This window comes from Rhopalosiphum maidis, chromosome 3, assembly GCF_003676215.2.
Source record: "Rhopalosiphum maidis isolate BTI-1 chromosome 3, ASM367621v3, whole genome shotgun sequence".
In the NCBI taxonomy this organism is placed as follows: Eukaryota; Metazoa; Arthropoda; class Insecta; order Hemiptera; family Aphididae; genus Rhopalosiphum; species Rhopalosiphum maidis.
Genome location: NC_040879.1, coordinates 49,661,683 through 49,681,348, shown reverse-complemented (window position 1 = coordinate 49,681,348; position 19,666 = coordinate 49,661,683). Strand labels below are relative to the sequence as shown.

At 25.9% G+C, this 19,666-nt stretch overlaps 1 protein-coding gene across 8 annotated transcripts in view; it reads right to left on the bottom strand.

Annotated features, from left to right (window-relative positions):
- Positions 1–1,112: 1,112 nt before the first annotated feature.
- Positions 1,113–19,666, bottom strand: part of LOC113558565 (MAP kinase-activating death domain protein) — a 36,063-nt gene continuing 17,509 nt past the window's right edge. For 2 of the 8 annotated variants that reach the window (XM_026964061.2, XM_026964059.2), the window contains exons 17-33: positions 18,867–19,101; positions 17,948–18,043; positions 17,745–17,884; positions 17,512–17,670; positions 17,211–17,390; positions 15,655–15,787; positions 14,530–14,696; positions 13,182–13,358; positions 12,901–13,051; positions 12,656–12,785; positions 12,352–12,568; positions 12,014–12,286; positions 10,884–11,063; positions 8,753–8,761; positions 5,705–5,777; positions 5,584–5,630; positions 1,113–1,735 (exon numbers count right to left, since the gene is read on the bottom strand). In XM_026964061.2, coding sequence (XP_026819862.1) covers positions 1,595–1,735; positions 5,584–5,630; positions 5,705–5,777; positions 8,753–8,761; positions 10,884–11,063; positions 12,014–12,286; positions 12,352–12,568; positions 12,656–12,785; positions 12,901–13,051; positions 13,182–13,358; positions 14,530–14,696; positions 15,655–15,787; positions 17,211–17,390; positions 17,512–17,670; positions 17,745–17,884; positions 17,948–18,043; positions 18,867–19,101 — 2,508 coding nt within the window. In that variant the 3' untranslated portion in view covers positions 1,113–1,594. Of the gene's footprint in view, positions 1,736–2,449; positions 2,596–5,583; positions 5,631–5,704; positions 5,778–8,752; positions 8,762–10,883; positions 11,064–12,009; positions 12,287–12,351; positions 12,569–12,655; positions 12,786–12,900; positions 13,052–13,181; positions 13,359–14,529; positions 14,697–15,654; positions 15,788–17,210; positions 17,391–17,511; positions 17,671–17,744; positions 17,885–17,947; positions 18,044–18,866; positions 19,102–19,666 lie in introns of those variants that run through there. The other 6 variants (XM_026964057.1, XM_026964058.2, XR_003405657.1 and 3 more) reach the window with 5 other exon arrangements.

Sequence of the window (19,666 nt, the reverse complement as noted above, 5' to 3'; positions counted from 1 at the left end):
AAAAGTATTTTAAGTATACTTCATTTTCATAAAATTTTTTTGTATATTTATTAAAAAAAGTTCTACTTTTCAATAACTAATTTTCAAAAACACCCCCAAAACTTTTTTCTGTGTACGTAACCCTGCTAACCCTGTGTATCCCTGCTCACAGTAGATAATTGCTGGGTGCGCAGAATTATTAAGTATCAGTGACATGGCAAACTAAAAATTTTCTGGAGGCAAGTTCAAAATACCCCATGTACCCACCCACCACTATTATTACAGTAAGTAGCAATGGGAAGGGGAGAGGGCATCAAACAATTCTTGTAAATAATCTTTTAAATGTTTAAGTTATGAATGCATAAATGCATTATACGATAATACAACTAATTATTTCAGATCATTATTGACTCTTTATTTAGTATATCATATCACATTTTCAACTAGGGGACCCAACAGACACCACCCACTGATAAGTATTAACTTAAAATCAGCACCACACATGTTGTACACAACTCAATATTGATAACAATAGATGATAAATGAAAGGTTCAGTCTAATCATCTAGTAATACATTTTTTAGTCAAACTTTACAAATTCCACTTAATGTTTAATAGATTTTATTAATAACCAGGATACTCGTATTGTAGATGAGCAGTAATATCGTTCATAATTAGTCGTAAAAACATTCAACAATCTTCGAAACCGTTCCAAGTTTTATATTATATAAATAGTATAATTATTGTTTTTTAAGTTTTATAAATAAATGCAATGGATCTTGATTGATTATAAACAATTAATATTCATATTTTTAAATATTGTAAACAAATAGTTGTTGGGCAAACAGCACATTTTTGTTTTAATTGAACTGTACATGAAACCTCAACTTTGATATGACTCATTGAATTTAATATGTTGCTCACTAAAAAAATTTTTTTGTATATTTTTACATAAAATATAGTAGGTACCTAGTAGGTATACCTACAGCAATAATTGTATTAAACAATGCATATGTATTTTATTTGATAAAATTAACACCACATTAAACACATGTTATAGCTATATGTATAACACATTAACAAAGACAATTTTAAAATAAAATTTGATACAACTATACATTATTATAATGCTCTAAATATTTGCATGTACCTACAATTATTAATATATATACACACATATATATATATGTATATATGTATGTATATATATTTATGTTCATAACATGGTTGCTTAAACTTGTTAAGTATTTGCAAGAAATTAACAATTGCATAAGTTTAAGAAAATATAACTAATCTGTTATTAGGTACTTTTTTCTTTACCTAATATTATAAAGATTATAGTAAATGATAATATAATAATTATAATAATATTTTTTATCCTATATATTTAAAAAAAAAAAAAAACATATTATTTAGTAAAGTTATAAATAATCTAAATAAATCTAATTAAAAAAATGGTGTTACGAAAGTTATTTAGCCATTTAAACATGAATAGCCATTGAACATCAAAACTATATAATAATAAACAAATAGGAATTTCTACTTAATTTTAAATACCATATTTCCTTGTTTACATATTTAGGTATATTAAACACCTGTAATAATGTCCTGAGACATTAGCATTTTTCACTTGATTCGGCTGAGTATGTTGACAATTTTCGTTGTGTTTTGTCTTTATAAGTTTGACTAATTGTCCGTTTATGACCAGCAGCAATATACGAAAACACACATAATACTGCATAACAAATTTGTCCAGCCTTAAACAAACAAACATGATAAAATAGTTGTGTATATTATATGAAATATATTTGTTTTTAAGTATTATAGCTGATTCAATGTATTTCAAAGCAATTCAATGCATCAATTAAACTACTACCACTTAATCGATTTTTTTTTTGAATAAAAAATAAATCATCTAGGTATATTATAATATACATATGTTCTAATTTTCTCAGCCAATTTAACGTTTGATAAATTTATATTGTTACCTACTATTTGGAGAGAAATGCATTATATTTCAAGGAACTTTATACTTGTTAAAATCAAATTTGTTACCTAGGTACTAAGATTGTTGGTAATATTTCAATGCAATTAAAATTGTTATTCATTTTTTGTTTAAGTGATTCATAAATCGGAATAAGATACATTTTAATTAACCATATAAATATGCATTCAAAATTTTAAGAAAAATAGAATTATAAACCTTTAAGTATAAAAACATATAGTTATTAATTTTATAAAAAATATACATTTTTTGATAAATTTATTACCTATATTTTTAATTCATATATTATGTGTTCCTATTAACATTTTAAAATAATTTATTTATAGTCGGTAGGTTAACCGAATTGACTGAGAAAATGAACATAGGTAACACTAAGTGAAATTGATCACTCTGTATTGAAGAAGGCATATAATAAAATAATATAATAAAACGTATATGAAAAAAAAAAAACAAAACAAAACAAAACCTTAATGTGGGAGTGACAAACAAGAACATTCCAGTTTATATTATAATAATAATTTAGCTCTCCGTGACTTTCATTGTTCTCAGCATCAATGTTTGCGTATATACAATAGACATGATGCGGTGCAAAGACAATAACATTTCGCTAGCCTAAAACAACATAATGTTATCTATAAAAAAATAGTACGTTGTCAAATAATCACCATCGACAATTATGAATACATTTTACATAGCATAATTAATAATTCTTTGGAAACATATTATACGCAAATGCAATTTTTCATGCAGATGCAGTTGACTCATATTACAATAAGCTTATATGTTTTTACTATAACTAAACTTAATGATATACGACTATAATTGTAGTATGTACATTATAATAATGTTAAATAAAATAAACTTTGTTTTAAATTCTTAATAATATGAATATGCATAGGCGTGCACAAGTCTTCATGGTTGCAACGGTACTAAGTGGGAAGGAAATTAAGGGGTCTTTATGGATTAGCCTTTCAAAGGATAGCCCCTACTTTTAATTTAAAGTCATACAAACTCATTACAATTAATCGAAATTATATTATTATATGACTTTTTTTTATAAAATTCAATCTTGTATCTTGACTATGACTACTTTAATGGTATTAAACAATTTTGTTTTTAGAATTTGAAAATCTTAGGTATATCTATTAGATAAAACGACTTGTCGCTATTGTTAGGTATTGAAACAATAATTACAATAAATTAGAAAATTAAAATTTTTGATTGTCCGGCAAAACTCGAAAAGTCTTTGACAGTTATTGTTATTTTATATTACAATACATTAATATCTAAAATATATATTTTGCAGCACATTTCTCAGAGAAGATTCCATGCACCTTCTATAAAAATAATTAGGCACATATAGCGATCTATACTCATTCTGCATCTGCACTAATACGGTATTAGTGTATTACACTTCATTTACTACAGGTAGGTAAGTATAAAAAACATATACATTTTAAAATATTAGTTGGTTATGAATAATAATACTTTTAAATTATATGCATGAAAATATAAAGCGAGTGTTTCTGAATTTATCTAATCGTATTTTAAATGAATTACTATATTATTTTTGATTAACTACAATTTATATATCAATAAGGCTTATTTACATTAGAGTAGAAATTCAAATTACCTACAGATGAAAAAAAATGAATGTTTTTGCACAATTCATGTCTGCGACTAATGTGAAATTATTATTAGAGTTTATTGTTATACACGTCGAATATTTTAAATTGTATATGCTTATATAAATAAAAGAAATATAATTGATTTGTGTTTTGAATTCTTAAGAAAAATACAAAAATTATATTTTACGAATCATATACCTACTTATTTCAATCTCAACCACGTAAGATTGCATAGTTAGAATTTTTTTAAATCGACCCTTTTTGTTTTATTATAATAACACATGTTTGAGTTGAGTAATTAAAACATTGATAGTGAGATTAACTCTAATTAAGTTTTTTATTAATGATTCAATACATAAACATGCGGACAGTGTATTAACTATTATAGATATGTATCCCAGCGTAGATATTACTAATTGAGCTAATATATAAAAAAAAGAAAGAAAAAGACGAGTTTGTCGGATGGGCCACTGTCAATTTACAGATTACCTATGAATAAAAATAACTGAAAGCTCTATTTGTAGCCTTTGTAGGTAATAATGTATAATTGTATATTTGTATGTACATTATACGGGTAGGTCGTAGGCACACAAAAAAATAATACAGCTACAATGCGTAGGTACTAAGATTATTTTAAACAAAATACTTTAAACGAAAACATGATGTAGGTATATTCAGGCCCGTATTTAAGGGAGGGCTCGGGGGGGGGGGCAATTGCTCCTGCCTCCTGGCGGAAATATAAAAATTAGGTTTAGGGGCGGCAAAATATTGAAATGGTCAAAAATGTAAAATTTATTTATACAATTTTACCTAATGAGTATAATACAAAAATGTAGAATAAAATATAATAATATATAATTAGTATAAATGTATAATAAAAAATAACTTTAATAATATAATTACACCAAAAATAGATTTTGAATGTATCTATAATAATCTTATAATGATATAATATCTAAATACTTATTTTTCTTGAATATTAGTGAACAAAAAACCTCAGAAGTTCGCGATGATGCAAAAAAATTAAGAAAAATATACAAGAATGATTTGAAAACGAGTGTGTTCATTTTCAGAGCTTGCTTAAGACCATCAAAAACCCTCCAACAAATATTATTAATATGTGTAAATTTATAAAAGAAAAAAAACATAGAAGCTTTATTTCCATATGTTTATGTTGCTCTTAGAACGTTCCTATGTACTCCTGCTTCAAACTGTTTAACGGAAAGATCATTTTCTACTCTACGGAGATTAAAACATATTTAAGATCGACCATGACATCAGAGAGATTGAACAGTTTAGCCATATTAAATATAGAGTCATCCATAACTAAAACAATTGGTTACAATTATATTATTAAATCATTTGCTTCAAAACAGTCTCGCAGAAAGTTATTAACTTATAAATTAATTGAACATTTTTATTTTTTAAGTTAATTTGTCATTTTAAAAATTGTTTCAAATAGTATATTGGTTAATGGTTATAACTGAGTTTTAATTTACATTAATGTAACTATTTACTACTACAATTCGGTAATATCAATAAAGTAACATTTTTTTTTTTTTTGTGGCGGGGGGGAGGTGGCAAATTTTATGTTGCCCCTGACGGCAATTTTTGTTAATACGGGCCCGGCGAATATTTATAATATTGGTGACATTGGTGAGATGGTGGTTTTCAGCTGTTATTTTGAATTTTAATACAATAATGAATCACCGCGTTCGAAACCAGATTCTAATAAAGGGAAAAATTATATTGTTTCAAAGTAATAACTGATATCGAGTTTGAACATTTCAAAATGTTCAGGTTTAATAATTAATAAATAATAATATAAACAAACATTAATCATGCAATTATATTATTGCGATATAGGTGTCTTGGGCATGCATTTTAAAACAGTTATTAACCTATACTATATAATATACATATGTATAGAGAACTTAAGTTCTAGAACATAACATCATTAGTTACTACTTACCATAGGTGATTCGTATTGCCTTTGAATAATATGCTTCAATTTCGGATCTTTAAACACATTAAACGTTTATGGTTTTAGCAACAGTTGTTTGAAATAAACTAAATTATTTGGGTATACTCACTGTATTCTTCCAAAACAAATATTTTTTTCTGCACTGTAAAACACTTTCGCACGTGATCAAGTCGAACGAAAAACTGAAACGAAATAATTAGTTATTAGTTCTTAACGTAAACAATATTTTAAGTGAGATGACTAGATGTGCTGGTGATGCTATTTATTATGTATATATAGTTGTTAAGTATTTAATTTTACATTCGCTAACGGCATCGGATTAAAATTGTGCACCTAATTTATTGATCTTTATATATATACATATATAATATATATTATATACTACTAATTAATTAAGTTTTTATCAAGACAATTACTAGTCATTAAAATTATTACAACAATAAATTATAGTTAATCAATCGTTTTATTTATACTCGTATTTTATAATTAGGTAGGTACAGCATTGTACATAAACACACAAATCGCGATCGACGCGAAACTCGGAGTTGCCATTGATGGGAAAAATTGGGATGAACAAGATATCTACAGAAACGTCAGAAGCCGAAATGAAGTGCTCGTAAATGATAAACGATGGCATTGAAAAAACAATTTTTAGCAGAGCTTGATGAAACCACAGTTTTGTTTCTCTGGCCACTACGCATTTTAATAGGTACCGCGTTTAAATCGATGCACGAATTTCTTCAAACATTTTCAGCCGTTCTTCAATAGGTACTTTAAGAAATGCTATTGAAAATTGCCATCCAAGCTTGAATTATAGTCTTTAAAAAAAAACAATTAGCCATTTACTACTGAGCTTACCAAAATAATTATAGCACTTTCAAAAAAAAAAAGTCAGTCCTACTCGTCACACGCGGCTAATGAAAATAATGATATCGTTTTTAAATCGATTCTTAAACAGTTTTCGGGACACTGATCCATCAGTATCCAGTAGATACGAGATACTTATGTAATTATTGGTCATATAGGTAACAAATGATAATTGAAATGCTCTACGTTAACTTATTATTGGCTGGACGTAGAAAACTGTAGGTAAATTGAAGTATTATTATTAGAACAAAAATGGCGATATAATTTTTATAATGAAAACTGGTGCTGTTAAGAAAATATAGAATATATAATACTCGTACATCCATTTAACGCAACACTCTTTATTTCTAAAACTATTTTTACGTTTTCATCGTTACATAATTTAAGTCTTTATAAAACAACGTTTTTTAAATTTTTATTTTTTTCAAACGATAACATGCATTTTTAATACCTTGTTTCAAACTAGAATATATTTTATTGAAGAACTTCGATACATATAAATACAGTTTTGGACAAGCAGTTCATAATTATAAGTATTCGTAGTTTAGAATTGAGATGGTTAAGAGTACCCCGCAAAATGTTGGTCCACTACTAAATACTTACAATAAATAAACAGTTTGACTGAAATTTGATTTTGACAGATAAAAATACTCCAAATAATATTCTGTTTTGAAACATAATATTTTTCTAAAAACGTTGTCTTATAATGATTTGAAATTATTTAAAATATATATTTTCAAAAAGTTAGCGTCTTGCGATAAATGGATCACTCGTACAAGGAACTTCTGATCGTCATATCGGAAAAACAGCGCTATAGTTTTTATACACGTCGTAAATAATTTTTATAAGTACCAATAACTTACAACACGTTACATAGGTAAAGACGGGTAGGTATCTATTGCTATCGTCTATTAAACCTTAAAATATTTTATAATTTATGCCTAGTGTGGGTACCTAATAATAACACATACCACATATTTTATAAAGGTAATTATTTAAATTAAATACAGTAATACACATGCAACACAATAGTGGGTAATACAAATTGTAAGCGCAAACTAGTTAATGTAAAAACAATTCGGTGCAGCTACATAATATTATAATCATACTATAATACAGGTACACACACTTACGGTAATAAGTCTAAAGTTAAACACAGAACAGTGATAATACTTAAAACATATTATACATGGTTGAACATCGTTTTGATAAATATTTTTTTTTTTTTATAAATAATGAAATGTAATATGTCGGACAAAAGCACAAACATCAAAAATCAAAGCTTAAGTCAACTAGTGAGATGGCCAGGCAGTTACTGTAAATAATTATATAGGTAATCGTTACACATAGTCATTATCAATTCACGTTGATGATACACATATATAAATATATGTATATACATATTTATATATACGTACTACATAGGTAGGTACATGTAAACATATACATGCGTCATATATATCTATGTTATATATATTACTGAAAAACTAAGCTGTTATAAAGTAATACATAAACATATATACATATATATTTTTTTAAATTATTTTCATCGTCAATTATTTTTACTGAAATATATAGGTACCTGATCGAGTGACTTAGTGACTTACATGCTTACACAGACTAACAGGCATGTACGTAAGCACGCACGTGCACACACACACACACACACACGCACACACACACGCACACACGCACGCACACACACACACACACTCACGTCACACATACATACACACACACACACACGCACACTCACTCACGCGCACGCACGCACGCACTAACATACACACATATATACACATATATATATATAGATAGGTAAGTAAGTATATGTATATGAATACATAATAGGTATGTTATATGCATATAGATGTAGTTATGTGATATGTATATAAATATAATTTTTTTTTTTTTTGTAATGTTTTTGTGCAATTACAGCCATGCTCTCCCCGTTGTAGAAACTCCTAAATAAATGCATCATTATTATTTATGTTGTTCACGTTTAGTGTGTGTGTATAGGGTAGAACGATCGAGGAACAGTAATTTGTAAAACAATAATAATAGAAAAAAAACAGTGACGCTACTCGTCTGCATAATATATATATATATATATAGGTAATAAAAGAAAATAAATAAATAAACGAAATATTTTACAGTCCAATCGTATATACGTAATATGCACTAGAGTGGTTGATTTATAGCAAACAGGAAATCAAAACTATATTATAATATCTATTACCAATGACAAAACCGTACTTTTTTTAAACGTAAATGTTGCTAATATAGGTACCTCAAAGTCCTGAACGAGACAACAATCCATCGCGTTATGACATTTCATAAAAAAAAAAAAAAGGACAATTGAAAATCAACAAAACACAACTAAACATTATGTTTAACACGAATAATTAATATTATTATACATCGTGTTTCGATAATCATTATATTATCGACCTGACCGAGGACCATCTCAAAAGTTTCTTAAACTTTGCAGTTAACAAGAGGAATAACAACAACACGACGTGTTTTTCTGACTGAAATAAAACATTAAATTTAATTCAAGGCGATAACAATAAATTATCATACCGTTGTATACATTTATTGATATATATATATATATATGTATGTATTCATATATCTATATATTATGTATTCATATATCTATATATTTTTATAAATATTTAGATATAAATGAGCGTTAAAACACGTGTGAAGTATAATATTTTAACGAGCGTGGTGTTATTAATAAAACTTTGAGAATAAAAATAACAATAAATAAATAAATTATAAAGCGTATTGAACATTCTGAATTGTTAAAAAAAAAAAAATGTAAATATAAATATCCAAAAATATTGAATATTGAATATACTTATACAATACGTCTCAGAAATAATGATCATGATCCATTCAAAATATCACTCGTATTAATTATTTAATTCAAACAAATTTGGGATAAAAAAATATAAATAAAACCATCTGTTGTGAGCAAGTATCGTTTATCTCCCAAATTTGTCGATATAAAATGTATTAAATATATTCATTTGTTAAAGGGACATTTTGAATGGTTCTGTATTTCTAGGACACAATGTATCTATATATATATATATACAAATATATATATATATACAATCACACAAAATAAAATATATATTATGTAAATATATATATAAAAAAATATATAGATCAGAAAAGATATAAAGTATCGCATGCCTAATTTTCTGTAAAAATCGCGGTTAATAGAAAGCTTTAAGAAAATATACACGCCTATTCACGATAATGATATAATAGTAGGTAGGTACTAGGTACTTTTTATTTTATCGTGTATACATCATGAATTAAGTGTAGTTAATTTATACCAACGACCCGAATTTGAAGTGGGGTTATTCGAATATAAATAGATACTATATATTATACATAAATGTATTGCAGCTTCATTTACGTATTTATTGTGTTAATGTTTTAAAATCAACACAACAATAATGTTTTAAGAAAGTTTTGAGAGGTCCTTAAAATATATAAATTTGTAGTAGTAAGTTGTAATTAACAGCTTTCTTTGTATGTAAATTTAGTAATCATAATATAGTTAAAAGAAAAAAAGTTTTTGCTTAAAATTAATTTTGTTGGGTATAGAAAATTATATAGATAGATATATATATATATATAATATGTAAATTTACATTAATATACATTTTTTTGAAAATTCTTTAAAATAGAAAACATATGAATGATCTAAAAAGAAGTTAGAAAATTAATCCACTACAAAAAGTAAAACAATATTTTATCATTATAAGAAACATACATTAAGATATCTGATATAATGAAAGAAGATATAACAAATATTAAAAATTTAGTTATTGTAGTTATAAAAAAATAAGGATTTAAGGATAAAGCAGTTAAAATTGTTGTCATATTTTCATGATTGTTATTGATATATTGCCATATTTTATGTGATATTTATACATTATTATAGCCGTTATAGGTATTATCCTGTATCTTATTTATTGTAATTAATAGTTTATTACTTATACACGAAAAGATATTATTATATATACATATATATCTATGATGTGGTAGTAAACTTGTTTTTCTTTTAACCACAAATAAATTGAGAAAGGAGGGTTTTAAACAAAATACTACCAATAAAAATTATAATAATAAAAAATAAACATATAAAATAATATTATTGATAATAATTAAAATAATAATGATAATATATGTATATAAAAAAAATAATTATAATAATAAAATAATAATATTGTAATAATAATAATAATAATGATAATAATATTATATTAACAATAATAATAATAACAGCAACAACAATAACAATAGTTTTAATAATAATAGTAATAGTAATAACAATAAAACGCATAATAGTAATATATATCATTGTTGCTGCGACATGCATTTTATTTATTACTTACCTTACTATCAGCGAATAATAAACCAACACCTTCCATGCAAACTTGAAGTATACCACCTTCCCCAGTTGCCATGTCCTTAACAGGAAACTCGCCTCCTAATTCAACTCCAGGAATGATACCTTGTCCTCTCTCAGCGGCTTTTTCCATGGAATGCTTGATACGAGTATATAAATCTTTGCACTGTATAGCGTAATATATAGAATAAAAAAATATTTACTCTATGTTTTGTAAAAAAAAAGTAAAACAAATATTTATACTCTATTCAAGTCAAGAATAGGATGATCGAATTGGACTTGGGTAAAAGAAAAGTTAATGGTCGAACTGTACACGTTCAAAAAAGAGGTTTCAACAAAATATTCGAAAAATAAACTAATAAACGTTAAAAAATAATATTACGAATTTTGTTTACGAACGTTATGGCGTATTTAATATAGTATTATATTGGTTCTCGAATGTCATTTAGGTAATTCAGATAATTTTGTCATCGAAAATCGATAAAAGAATAGCCGGATAATATATTCTTAATATAACTAATGTCAATCCTTAGCCTTTTAGATGAAAGGGAAATGAGTGTTTTCTAAATTTTAACCTCTTAAAATGTACGATATCTTCGTAAAAATATGTTTTTTAAACCCGAGTGCAGTTTGACCATTGCCTTTAAGAGAACTTCTAAATGGCCGACTTGTGTGTAAAGTCAATTTTACAACAGAATGTTGATTTAGGGAGAGGGGGGGGTAACAAATGTGTATTGCTTGACTACCATCTGATGAAAACTAGTCGTTTGGTTATTTTCTTAACTTCTACAGAGTATAATTCTTTATTTTTTATCGTTTTAATTAACATTTAAATTGGATAACATGTGGTAGTTAAAATTGTTATAGAGCTATAATAATATAAGTAATTAAAGTAATTTGTATTTTTAAGGACCACATCTAATTAAAAGTAGGTAAATACTTTGAAGTCTGTGATATTAAATAAAAAGTCTACAGTGGTACGTCCGACTGATTAGGTTAAAACGGTTAGATAAATTGTAAAAGGATGAGACTTGAATGTAAATTTTCGGCTCTGCAAACGTCTATTAAGTTCATCACGTCATTGGATAAAGAGTAGGTATTGAGATTGTCACTTACTTTTTTTGTATAATATTTGTTCAGTTGAAGTTGTCCACCGTTGGCGGTTCTCCAAAGACAAAATATTTTACTTCTAGGGCTGTAAGTCATGTTTACAATGCGTTCATACCACCATCTACTGACAATCACTCCGCTCACTGATCTTAAAACTAGTCCGTCGTCTCTAACTTCTAAGAACAACAATTCCCCAGTTGAATCACCACAGTGTACAGCAAAGCTTTGTCTATGTGCCTGTCTTGAATTTGATGGCTTCAAATCGACATCATTTCCATTCTAAATAGCACACCAAACAAATAGTTTTTAAATAAGTATTTTGGTTAAAGCATGTTATAACTTACTAAATTGGATAGTTGAGACATGAGGCTCGTTATTTCAGTCGCGTAACAATTTGTCACTCTACTTTTCCCGACTAAAGTCCTAACGATTTTCATAATACTTTCTTTAGGAACGTTTACCATGATCATAAATGCAATTAAATTGTATATCATTATGGATAGGAGCTTATCTTCATCGTATTCTAGGCGTTTCCGTTCACTTTGGTTTAGATTTTTATACCTATAAGATAGTTATTAAAATACCAACATTTATAAATATGTATATATATTATTTTATGATATAAAATAAAAAAATCTTTTTATCGACCTTTCCATCATTTCTACTGGTCCTTGATCCATGCCTATCATGTCTCTCTCTTGACTGACAGCATCAATAAATACATCTTCCCAAAATTTTAATTGGTTCCAAATTGTACTCCGTTCTTTTCCCAGTATACCTGCACAAAATAATTATGGGTGTGTTAGTATTATAATCATAATCTTATTTTATAACCATTATACATTTAAAAGTATTTTTATTTAAAAATAGTAAATGTAGGTACACATAAATACCTTCAAACAAATAAGTACGTCCTGATTCTGGGCTAGGTGATCCAGATGCGGTGTTCAACAAATTACCTCCGTGGTATCGAAATCCAGCGCTTAGTGATGATTTACTAGACCAAATACTTTGAGTACGATTCTTATTATTCGTCTTGAAAAGCTGTAATGGAAAATATTTTATTTTCTATAATTTAATTGTAAAACTTAAGTAATAACTAAAATAAAACATAAAACGCTAAACTTGTGTACCTAATATACAACTATTAAGAAGAAATTTTCAATGTACTTACTCCTGTATTATCAAGTTCGCTGTCCGATACAGCACTTCGAAAGAATGATGCATTGTTTCTGCAATTATTACTTGTCATCCGTTTCAAATAAAACGACGGATTGTTGACTAGTACTGTACTACTGTTACAACTGGATTCATCTGATACTACTATAGGCCCAATGGATGATCCTTCTCCCTAAATAATCGAGTAGATGTTTTTTTTAGTAACTCTTAAAAGAGTTTAAAATCGTTGCTATTATTTCACCAACAATAACAATTTATTATATTTAATTCAAAATACGTATTCTTATTGCTTTCGTAAATTTGTGTTTTTATTTTTAAAATGAGTAAAAATATATAAATCCCAAATCTTAATAGAATTATTTCAAAGTACAAATTATTAAAACGAATTTACATTTAAAATTAATTTAATGATATTTAATTGCATTGATGCATTTGATTTATATAAAATGTGATAATATAAAAGAACACGAATTATTTGATTCACCTTATAAATCTAATATGAATACTTTATTATCACTTTAATCCTCAATGTAATTGTTTCGCATCAATGAATCAAACATTACAGGTTCAATTGACTTATCGATGAAAAAATGGTCTGCTAGTAGTTAGTATCTAATTTAACGTTTTTACTTAAAGTTACATTTATTGTTTTCACTCCCCCGTATGTAAAATGTATGCAGCTTTTAAATATAAATATTTCAGGTTATGTATTATACTTTCCGGAAATAGATACGATTATGCTATGTAGGAAAGAAAATCTTCCACATTTTCTAAAAATGTTTTTAAGCCTAAAAGATTAAAAACTTTATTCTAACAATGAATTAATTAAATATTTCTTTTAAATATGTAGATATTAGGTAGGTATATTATAATAAATAATATAATTAAGTTAATTTTATTGCAGTATTGGCAATATTTTTCGATCAAATAAGAAAAATATCGATAGAAAAAATAATTATACCTATTTGTGTTTTGCTTTTTATTTTTAATATTATTTATTTAAGATTTTATTTTTTTGATTTCATCAAATTAAATTGTTGAAAAATAATTTTAATAATACTTAAACAAATAATTCTGTTTAAATTTTTTTTTCTTATAAAATATAAATGAAAAGTATCTATTTAACTATAAAAATATTTTAATTGAACTCCTTCAGATCCTTTCAGAGTGTAATTACCTAACGCTATACAATAATTGGTTATTATCTAGATATTTTTGACAGCACTTTTAATTTATATTTAGAAATAATACACATTCTTATATAAGTAGAAAGTAATTAAAATCATACATAAAATGTCTATGGTAAATTATACATAAATATACATGTAAAACAAATTATTTACTTCATTTTCCAAGAAAGGGTTTGTTGAAATTTGTTCTTGCTTATTGTTTTCGATATTCATTAACTCATTGAACGTTTCATTTAAAGAAACATTAGAAGTCGATCCTTCTCCGTCATCAGCTAATGAAAATTCGTGTGAAAATTTTCCAGCTCCACTATTTTTACATTCTAATTAACAATTTTAAATAATATTATGATTTAGTTTAAAATTATTAAATTTGAGACTAATATTTTTATAAGCATATAATATAAATACAACGCGATTCTTTTAAAAGCACACTCGCATATTCTTAAAATGTACCTGTTAATAGTTTTTGAAATATTTTTATATAATTTAAAGATTTAAAGTCCTACATTTTTGAAATCATTTGTATCACATTTTTACTATTTCTATTGTTATATATTATTTTTATTATGCAATAAACTGTTTTGGCCACGATAGGGTTGTGCGAACAATATTGGTTCAGACTCAAATGGTAAGCTTGTATTAATTATATTATATTACACTATGATTTTTCTGTTATCTCATAAACCATAGACAGAAAATGACAATGGACGATTGTAAACTCTACCGATGATAAATTCTCTCACGTCTACTTCAGTTCTACTTGAAGGGTATATCTTTTCCGAGTCTGTAGTACTTCGTCTGCATATACATTGTATAATTACAATTTAAAGTTTATAATAATATTAACATATGAATTTAAAAAGTCAAGTTTATAAGTCATAATAGTAAATAATAAACACAATAATAATATAAATTACTTTTTTTAGCTGAGAGATATAATTATAGCCAAGATAGGACTAATAAAATAAAAAACTGATTAAATTGAATTACATTTTTTATTATTTTTTATTTTTTTATTAATGTTATCAGTTTGTGTCAACTTTTGTATCAGTAAGATGTATCCACGTCTTCGTTTCGACTAATGATATATGTAAAATACCTACATTAAATTGGCTAGAAATCACATATTTTCTATTCAATTCGTCAGTTTTACGATTGATTAGTAATAAAAATGTATTAGCAAGGTACTCTAGAATTAAAAGCATTACTCTGTGAATAGCACATTACATAATATGTTTTTCATATATATATATATATATACAAAAATAAGAATTTTACCAGATAATCCAGATGTACTGGTTTGAGATGATTTCCTAGATGTTTGATAAACACTTGACATTGGTGAACCAGCAATACTTGGACTTTGTAGTGGTGATTGTACATTTTCACGGCTACTATATGGACTGGACATCTACAAATTAAAATAATAATAAAATAGATAGGTATATAAGTGATCCAGAAATTGTTTAACTTATACAGTATAAGACAGGTATAATTAACTGTTCACAGAAAGTTATAGAAGATAAATCAAATTATATAATATGATTGTATAAATAATTTTTAAGAATCCTTAAAAATATTCTATTCCTGTCAATTAGTCATTAGATCTACCCTGGTAAATTTAATTTATTTTTAGCGATGTAATAAGTATTTACTAAAAACTTAGCTGATATAATCAATAAGTACCTATTAAAAGTTTAAAACAAAAATATTTAGATGATTATTTTGTTTTAGGAGTAATAATGGATAGATTTTGAAATTGAAAAATGGCATTATTTATAATATGATAAAACTATGAATTATAAGTTTTCTACACAAACTCTGTTGTTATAATCTTATGACATTACCAATAAAAACATTGCAAAAACTTTAAATAAATATGATTATCAAAGAAAGAAAGTTTAATATATTCCAATTAAATGTATTTTTAAATATTATAATATTATAATATACTAGTTTTACTATCTGAATTTTTCCACAGGTAAAAATGAACAAAATATAAAATATGGGACTTGGTGTAATTCGGTTTAAGTATATTTACTTCAGTTCCTGGGAAATTTGGTGTTGGTTTACACTTGAAAAAATGCGGATTTGATTCAGTGCTTGATGTATTTCGGTTTAAGTGCACTAACTTCATGAAAAAAATAGTTTAGGCGTATCTCTCTACCCAGGAAAAAATGAAAAAATACTAATTACACCTATTTTTAATACGATTAGATGTGAAACTGTGAAGTGAGTGTATATGCAGATCTTTTAAAAAAATGTTGATGTAAAAACAGCCATGAACATAGTCCTATTGCGTTACTCAATTTTCCGGATACAAGAGTTTGAACTATAAAACTATACTTAACCTTGTTAGAGAATCGTGATATCAAACAATCATCAGTCAAACAGTGAAAACCCCTATTCGAGTATATTGCATATTTAGTGGTTTTAACTTTGAACAAGAGTAATAACGTGAAAACCAAATCTCATGTATAAGTCGTAGAGACTAGAAAGAGATATTTATTATTATACAACACATATAATTGTATTATACTAATGTTAATAGTAGAACACTGCTTAGATTTTTTTTTAATACCCACACATCAAAATATAGATAATATTTTAACTTAACTACTCAAAATATAGATCTTCATAATATTGAAATACCTAATGTCCACTTTTTTAAATTTTTGCAAATCAATATAATAAAAATTTTCAATAATAATCAACACTTACTCATTTAAATAATATTTCATTGGAATTTACGAAAACATACACATCTGTTTAAAACTAATAATTAATCTATCGTTCCATTATGTTACATAAAACAACTAAATGTGAATAATTACTTGAGATTCGAAACCAGTCATAGATATGTCTTTAGCCCAATAATGAGTATGAGCTATTTCTAGTACTTGGAATGCAGATGCTAATCCACCTCCACATTGATTGCCAAAAGATACTTCTAATCCATGAATAATTGCTAATAAGGCTTTAAGCATTCCTTTCCAAACAAATCTGTTTATATACTAGAAGGAAAAAATATAATCTTAATATAATAATAATAATAACATTTAAATTTATTTCATCGAAATAAGTGTCAATTATATCAATGAAATAATGTATAACAAAAATGTGTTAAATCATTACCACATCATCAATATGATCACTTGGACTAATTTTATTATCCAGTGTGCGGTTAAGTTTACTGACAACTAAATTCCGGTATCCCTCTTCTTCCATTAACTTTTTGAATCTACTGAGCTTGAGCCAACCTATCCCATCTCCATCAAGAATTTGTTTTGTTACCTAAGATTTACAAGAACTTGTTAGTTTATGCATTGATATGTCAATTAAAAACGATTTGGTGGTATGAATCATACATCCTTTAGAAACGTTTCATTATCCATGTGACTATTTGGTTTAACTGATTTTTTGTTTGGTATTTTTGTCGTATCACTTAGTTTTCTCGGATTTGAGTGACGAATTAAACTAGATTTTTCAACTAAATCATTACGCCCGGCTAATAAAAAAAATACGAAATATAAATACTAAAATATTAAATTTGTAAAAAAAATTGATTTACCTTTTGTCGGGAAAGGTCCAGAGGAAGTTCGTTCTTTAGTTTTAGTTACTGGCAACGTGAGCGATGACTTACTATTTTTTTGTTGTTTATTACCACCTAAAACATAATATTAAATTTCTTTGTGTTAATACTCATATTATTTATTATTTATTTAGTATTTAAGCAAATCATGCTGACAATTCAGCATATTTTATAAGAAAATATATAAAAAGAAACAAAAGTACTGAATTAAAGATAAGAAACTAAGTAGGTATAGGTACTTGAGAGTCGAGGGTACTTTATAGTTGAATTAGACAGATCAAATATAAATGCGCCATTTATCCTAAAATTTGAATCAGTATGTAAAGGAATAAAGTGAATATAAAAAGAATTCTATTATGGTACTATAGTAGGTACTAGGAAATTATAATATTAATAATTATTTTAACATAGATATGTTTTTGGCCTAGGTACAATACTATTTTTATTTTTCATTACCTATTTTTTTTCGTAGTATTTAGGTTGCCTGTAGCAACCGACACATAATATAATTAAGTTACCATACCAAGTTCTAAGAAATGGTTTCACAGACAAATTGTAGGTTAAATATAACTATGATTCATTGTTTTTCCAGTTGAGAATATAAATAATTTTTAACATAGATAATATTATGCTTTGGGATGGATATAACTTTTCTTTTTCTGACCCATTACTGGTAAAAGATTTTATGTACCTAACGCTATTTATTGAAATCTATTACTATGGCGACTTAATACTCATTATTCTTGGCGGTAATCAAAATATTGATTTTAAATCTACCTATGGCCAAGAATTCATACTGTTTAATTTATAGTGTTTATATTAACCCAAGGACATATCTATAATTCTTCAATTTTTCTTGTAGAGGAAAAATGTATAGTATTTTTTTTCTAATCCTTACCAAATAAATCAGTAAACATGCTTGTAGTTTGATTTGCCAATCCATTTATATCGTTTGATATATTTGAAAAAAAATCTTTTGTGGCACCAGTTCCCATCGATGTCACTGACGATTTTCTAATTTCCGAAATAGAACTAGTTGATATTGGATTAGTTGATGGATTGTTGTCATTTATTTCATCATCAAAACTCAGCTGTTGTGAGCTTAGAGACGTTGATTCACCTAATAATCCTACCTATAAAATAAATATAAACTATAAATAAATATATATAAAATTCAATATAATAATATGTAATTGGTATATGTATATTATATTTATTATACCTATTCATGGAAAGGTATACTATTTAATATAATAATATACATTACATTTATTAATATTCTAGATTTCAGTGTCGAAATTGATAATTACGTTTATGACAACAACGTATGTACCTAAATATGTATTTGATAGTACCTGTACAATTCATATCTAAAATAAAATATGGTGGCAGTGAAGTATTAAGGCCTTACAGATTTTATCTAAAGATTTATCACTAAACAAAATAAGTTCAAATTTATCTAGAAAGAGTTTATAATTAAATATTGAACAAATGTTCTATGAAATTAAATGTAAAGGTTATAATTACTTATTATTTAAATAAATAAAATATATTGTAACGTATTATATAAAATAATTATTTTCTATACTTTTTACTGTATTTAATTGCATTTAATTTATAATTATTTAAATAATATTTAAATGCACATAGGTACTTATATGTAATTTAAAATTTTAATAAATATCATTATTATCATTA